This window comes from Clarias gariepinus, chromosome 23, assembly GCF_024256425.1.
Source record: "Clarias gariepinus isolate MV-2021 ecotype Netherlands chromosome 23, CGAR_prim_01v2, whole genome shotgun sequence".
Classification (NCBI taxonomy): Eukaryota; Metazoa; Chordata; class Actinopteri; order Siluriformes; family Clariidae; genus Clarias; species Clarias gariepinus.
This window is the reverse complement of record NC_071122.1, coordinates 9,215,096-9,221,599: the sequence shown is the minus strand read 5'-3', so window position 1 is coordinate 9,221,599 and position 6,504 is coordinate 9,215,096. Positions and strand designations below refer to the sequence as shown.

Genomic DNA, 6,504 nt, shown 5'->3' with positions numbered 1-6,504 from the left:
ATTATCACACAGCTTAACTCAACTACCTCAAAATATTGGGACTGGACTGACTAATCAACACAAGTGCAGACACACTGACCTACACCAACAAACTGTTTATCTTTTTGCACAACGATCATTACACCAACTACACCACTACACCAACAAACTGTTTATCTTTTTGCACAACGATCACTACTGGACTAATTTTGCACTAATTCCTCTTGCTGCTGTTTTTAAAGAATGTTTACGTTTACCCACTACCTCAACACAATATTTTATGTTCTGTAACTGTTACGTTTAACACCATATTTTTACGTTCTGTTATGTCGTGGTTGCGCACTGTCACTTTGTTGTTGCTTTTGTTTGCACATTTGCACGTGCACTTTATGTTGTCTGTTAAAATAGTTATACTTAGCTAGTTAGTTTTTTTGTTAATTTATGTTGTAATTTATGTTAGGTCTCTCTGTCCTGTCTCTGCTAGCCAGCTAACTAGGCCTCTTGGTTAGCTAGTTTAGTGTCTCTGTTAATTTATGTTGTAGATTTATGTTGCATGTAGCACCTTGGTCCTGGAGGAACGTTGTTTCGTTTCACTGTGTACTAACTGTATATGGTTGTAATGACAATAAAGCCTACTTGAACTACTTGAACTTGAAATCTCAGTTTTCTTTCATCTTGAATTTATAAATAATTTTATTAGTGTAGTAGGTTTAACTTGTTTTTGCAAAGAGCAAAAACTGTCAGGAACAACAGTGCGAATAAAATGCAATTTATTTCATAGCTTCATAAAGATGCCAACACTTTGAGATCATAAAATATATTTTATTATCCTGTTTTCAAAACAGTCATTAAAAGGCACTAAAAACATTTGTTCACAACAGATTCGGATGATAATGCTAGCAATACAAGAGAAAATGTGGTCTATAGCACACGACAATGGCTGAAATATACTAGTTCATGTTTTTTATGTAGTAGTTCATCTTTTTATTTTACAAGTCTGCTTTTAGAAAACCCGCTCTCTTGGACACTCGCTCGGCTCCATATTTCTCCTGAAGCATCTCACGATCAGCTGAGTCACCTGAAAGAAGCATTTGGTCGTCATGCCGAGTCCAGATTGGCCCATAGACTTCAAGATCGCATCCTTCAAGCAAATACGAAAGTGCCAGAGTGACATCACCGCTGGCCTTTAAGAGCGCCTTCATGACCTCAACCAAGTCTTTCTTAGATTCCTGCATCAACCTAACTACATGCTGCTTTGTCTCTAATAGGCTCTGGGAAGGCTGATCTTCCTTGGATGGCTGGCTGAGCTCTTCCTGGGACTCCTGCTGGAAGAGGAACATGTGAGTGTCGGACGTTACGGGTAGAGCGGCGCTGCTGGGACCCGGCTCATCGTCTTCTGGCTCTGGGGTGTTCCTCTGGTTTTGTGTAGCTGGTGCACACCCTTCTGTGTTATTTGGATGCTCTGAATTTAACTCATGTTCCCTTACAGCTCTTTCACGTGCTGCCATGAACTGAGACTCGTCTGTATCTGAGGTATTAATGGATAATGACTGACTCAGAGGCTGGTCTTCTTGACTTCCAATCTGTAAAAGAAGGTTAAAAATTATGTAGAATGTTAAAAATTATGTTAATTATGTAGCACAAGTTACTCTGTGAATTCAGGAATATCTCCGAATGAGAAATAATTTGCAAAGAAGAAGAAAGAAAAATGCATTGAATGCATTTTGGCTACAAAATGCATTCAAAAGCTGTGACATGTGTAATAGGAAGAGCTACCAAATACCTTTACACAATTAGTACATTTTCATAAGTATTTACCAACATTGACAGGACTTGACCCCTCACAAAAAAATCATTAATGAATAAATAAATATATATATATATATATATATATATATATATATATATATATATTCTTAAATATAAATATAAATATATCTTCTTTATGTACTGTATTCAGTGAAGCTTGAATAATAAAATCTTAGTATTTATTTTTAAACAGAAGTTAGTTATACCACTTGAGAGGCTTCGAATTCTCTTGCGGCTCTTTCAAGGATGCCAAGCTTCCTCCTGCAGGGTGAAGAGGGTGTGAGCGAGTTTTGCTTCTTGCTGGGTGTCGACATCTGATTGTTTGGTCCTGAATGCAAAAATGAATCAATAAATACATTTAAAGTTATAATGAAATATAAAGAAATGTAGAGAGTATAAAAAGAAAACACAAGCACTGAATCTGAGATTAAAGAAATTTTAGCATTTTTTAATCTAGTCTCCAGCCATGACATGTACAGTAGAGAGTGTGTGTGTGTGTGTGTGTGTGTGTGTGTGTACTGTACGATCACTGCAGCTATAAATCACACTTCACTTCAGTCAGGAAACCGAAGTAACTTCTTTATCCAAACTCAGATGTTTGGTGGATGTTTAAAAGTGTTCATATACTTCCAGGAATTTCTTAGGAGACCACCCAATACAATATTTTCACAATATCCAGGTGCCAATTGGATTTGTATCACATTCTGTAAAAATCGCGATTCTATATTAAATTGTTTTCTAAAATATTGTTATAATTCTAAATAAACTTGGCAAACTTGTAATTAGTTTGGCGGTACATGATGTCGATAAATAAAAATAAATAAATAGAAAATAATAAAAATGGCGATACGTAACTAAATCATTTTTTACTGTAAAAATATACACTATATTGCCAAAATTATTCGTCCATCTGCTTTCACATGGTTCTTCCACACCAAACTTACTCATCTATGTCTTTATGGACCTTTCTCTGTGCACTGGTGCACCGTCATGTTGAAACAGGAAGGGGCCATCCCCAAACTCTTCCCTTAAAGTTGGGAGCATGAACTTTTCCAAAATGTCTTGGTATGCTGAAGCATTAAGAGCTTCTTTCACTGAAAATAAGGGGCGAGCCCAATTTCTGAAAAACAACCTCACATCGTAATCTCACTTCACCAAACTTTACACTTGGCACAATGCAGTCAGACAAGAACTCAGACCTGTCCATCGGACTGGCACATAAAGAAGCGCGATTCGTCACTCCAGAGAACATGTATCCACTGCTCTAGAGTCCAGTAGCGACATGCTTTAACATCCTAAGCCTCTCTATGCACTGTACTTAAGCTAATCTGAAGGCCACAAAGTTTGGATGTCTGTAGCTATATGTAGCTTCACAAATGTTTGTAAAAGGGGTCTGATTGCCTTAATTTTATACCCCTCCAACCATGGAAGTCAGTGGAACACCTGATTTCAATTATTTGGATGGGTAAATGAATACTTTTGACAATAAAAGTATGGAACATTTATTAATATTTAATCCTTTAAATAGTGTCGTACTATGTCACCATCTTATCATAGTTACATAGGGTGAAGTTTAATTATGGGGGAAGAAATTTAAATACTTTGAAACCGCAATGCCTGGGTCCAGCCACTAGATGGCTAAAAAAAAATAATAAAAAAATAAACCTTATCTTGTATCTGATTTCTTACTGTTTCTAGACTAATAAAAGGGTGTTTGTAACACAATGAGATGAAATTTCATTTAAAATTTTCTTCCATCTTTGTCCAGTAATTTCAGCTAATATAGTGACAGAGGACTAAGAGAATTGTCCGACCACACAGAATATTATTTGAGTCTAATATTAACTGCTTGGATTTGTAGCATTACCATGTCATATCTTATTTGCAAAAAAAAAAATTAAGTAAAAATTAAACAGTTTAAGTTATGCTTCTTGTTTATTACCTAAAAATTGATTCAATCGACTCACTACCACTGCTTGCACCGTCCAATGTTTCGTCAAATTAAGATATATAATAAGTTATTACCAGATGATGTGGCCTCCGCTGGTGCATCTGTGTCCATCCTGGCTCTTTTGGGTGAGACCTCATGCTGTTCGATATCATGCTGTCGCGCTTTCTCAGGCACCGACTCATCGCCATAAGCGTCTTTCCTCGCCTCACCCGTCTGGCTCTTTTCTGCACCAGGATCTTCAGAATTCCTCGTTTCTTCATGTGAAGGTTGGAGGTCTGCTTGATCTGTCGATCCTCCCTCAGGCTCAGAGCTGATCTGTGTAGAGTCTGATTCAGAAGACGAAACTAACACCGCTTTTTTTTTAGACGTCTTCTTTGGCGTAGACCGAAAGATATTCTCCTCAGAAGAGGAGCTCTCTTTTAACAGGCTACCTTTCTTTTTATTCTCAGGCGAATTCTGCTCTAAGTTGTGCTGCAGGTGCTTTAGAAACCGGTCCTTCATGGACTGCCAACTGTGACCCGTGATGCCCTGATGCTCCATCTGCTGCCAGATCCGGTTGCCTTTCGCTTCTTTTCGATGGTTGGATATGAATTTTAAAATGGCTGTGTCATCTTCAAGGGAGTAGCCCATGCGTCCAGTACTGTGCTGTTTCCGTGATGCAGCCCTCGTCTGGACGGGCTGTACATTGCTTAACCTGTAGCTTTCAATGTCTAACTGCTGGCTCTGTGAGACACAGTCGTATACATACTGGGTGGAGATGTAGAAATGGCCAGCAGCTTTTACAGCATCAGTGATGTCACCAGGATCGGCTAATAAAATGGCGTTTGGCTCCTGGGTCCGACAGAGAACGCCTCCCCCATTCGATATTAAAGGTTGAAGCTGTACTTTGCTGGGACCGGGCCTTATAAAGAAACGCATAGGTTCACCTTTAATGTTCAGAAATAAAACCGCTGCTGCAGCAGAAGATTCTTTTTTAACAGACATTGTTCACTTAAAATCTGAAAATAAAGATGAATAATAAAGATTACTGTGATTACTGATTACAAAATTTTAAATATATACAAGGTGCATCCACCTTAAACCTATGATTGTGCAGAATAACAGAACACAGTTATGAGAGTAAAAACTCCCTCTATTTCTCAATATAACCCCCCTGTACACTAATGCACTTATCTCAGTTTCACTAGTTCTTGGATACCATTAAGATAAAAATGTTTTCTCAGTATATTTTCCTCAGTTTTCTCACAATGGCCTCTCCCAGGAACTCTTTTAAGAGCCCAATCATGTAAAAATGGCTGGGAGTGAGGTCAGGACTGTAATCCTGTAATGTGTAAGTGGTGTTGGTGAATAATTGTGTGTACAGTTCCCACAGACAGAAGCATCTCTTTCACAAGTTGTTAATGTCGATTTTTCAGGGATCAGGCGTTCCATTTGCTGAATGTTCACAGGAATGACTGCAGCGAGGGCACCCAAGTGGCGCAGTGGTAAAGTGCTCACCCCATCATTCGATCATAGTCTTCGGCCCTCCCTGACTGAACGGTGGTAGTAGCCTTAATGTGGAGGAATTAGATACGACTAAATAAGGACGAAAATCGCCCCTCCTCCCAAAAAAAAAAGAAGAAGAAATGACTGATGTGGGCTACGAGACATCCCGGTCGGGATCATCACTCACAGACATACGGCACTGTTCAAATGTTTTACTGTGGCTAAGAGTCTCATTATTGTACTGTGCTTGAAGGCTTTAAATGTCAATCTAGAAATATCTCAAGTACCGGTTTGACTTGAACATCGTCTTTTCCTGTCTTGTAACCAAACTAATCACGACTATTTAAACTCTTGAAAGTTAAAAAACGAGACCAAATATATATAATCTGAAAGAAACTGTTATGAGACAGGACAACTGCTTCTGCAAAACGATTGGATGCCAAGACTCACTCTCATCTCTGATTGGTTAAATTTTCAGCGTGTGAAACGTGAGCCAATTAACACCAGAGTAAAAGGTGGTACCTAAACTCTGGCGGTGTTTTAGCACAGTGTAGCTACCACTGTCTCACAAATATTCACTCAGTCAGTCTTAAACGCTGTCACGCATCATTTAAGTTTATTTCCTTTCTTTTTAAATAAAACAATCACGTGGTGTGTTAAAATTGTGCTGTAAACGTTACTAGGTCTGACTTTTTGAAGCAACATCACCTTTTTTACCACGTCGTGTGCTAAAAGCCTTTGTTCACTTCCTCGACTTTTCACCTCAGTAAAATATTAGCATTAGCTGAAACACAACGAGGTGTAAAAATGCCTTTGTTACGTGACCAGATACGCACCTCACAAGATTTAAATTCAAATTTAAACTCGCGCGAGAGAATTACAGTATTTAGCTGTAGACCTTAAACCAAGCGTACCCTAATGAATATAAAACATCCTACAATAATGCTGACTACGACTTTCAACGCTAAGGTCACACAGAATAACTCGTTTCTGGCTTGAAATTTCAAAACCACATAGTTTCCATAGTAGCTGAATAAGGTTACCTTACCTACGTTTTTTTATATATTCCGTGTGGGGAGGTGTGAAACAAGAAATAAAAAAATTCTAAAAATTAAAGTCCTAACACAACGCTGTGTGTTAATCAATACATTAATAAAAAAAAAACATAAAATATTACTTTTATTGCACGGTAAATTTGAAATATTTAAACGTTTAATTAATTTATTTATATGCACATCCTATAGTGTAAAACAGTGGGTGTAGTGATATATTGAATTTAA

The 6,504-nt window shown here is 37.9% G+C and overlaps 1 protein-coding gene across 1 annotated transcript; it reads right to left on the bottom strand.

Annotated features, from left to right (window-relative positions):
* Positions 1–786: 786 nt before the first annotated feature.
* Positions 787–6,292, bottom strand: terf2ip (telomeric repeat binding factor 2, interacting protein). The gene is made up of 4 exons (XM_053483643.1): positions 6,273–6,292; positions 3,814–4,737; positions 1,995–2,116; positions 787–1,562 (listed from the first exon to the last, which is right to left on the bottom strand). Exons 2-4 carry the CDS (start codon positions 4,721–4,723, stop codon positions 969–971), a joined length of 1,626 nt encoding a protein of 541 aa, XP_053339618.1. The 5' UTR covers positions 4,724–4,737; positions 6,273–6,292; the 3' UTR covers positions 787–968.
* Positions 6,293–6,504: the final 212 nt, after the last annotated feature.

What these genes read in the sequence shown, in the direction of transcription:
- terf2ip (XM_053483643.1), bottom strand. Translation starts at nt 4,723, where the DNA reads ATGTCTGTTAAAAAAGAATCTTCTGCTGCAGCAGCGGTTTTATTTCTG. An exon ending in AGCGGAGGCCACATCATCTG is followed by an intron (nt 2,117 to 3,813) that starts GTAATAACTTAT and finishes TTTTGCATTCAG; the next exon opens with GACCAAACAATCAGATGTCG. An exon ending in AATTCGAAGCCTCTCAAGTG is followed by an intron (nt 1,563 to 1,994) that starts GTATAACTAACT and finishes CTTCTTTTACAG; the next exon opens with ATTGGAAGTCAAGAAGACCA.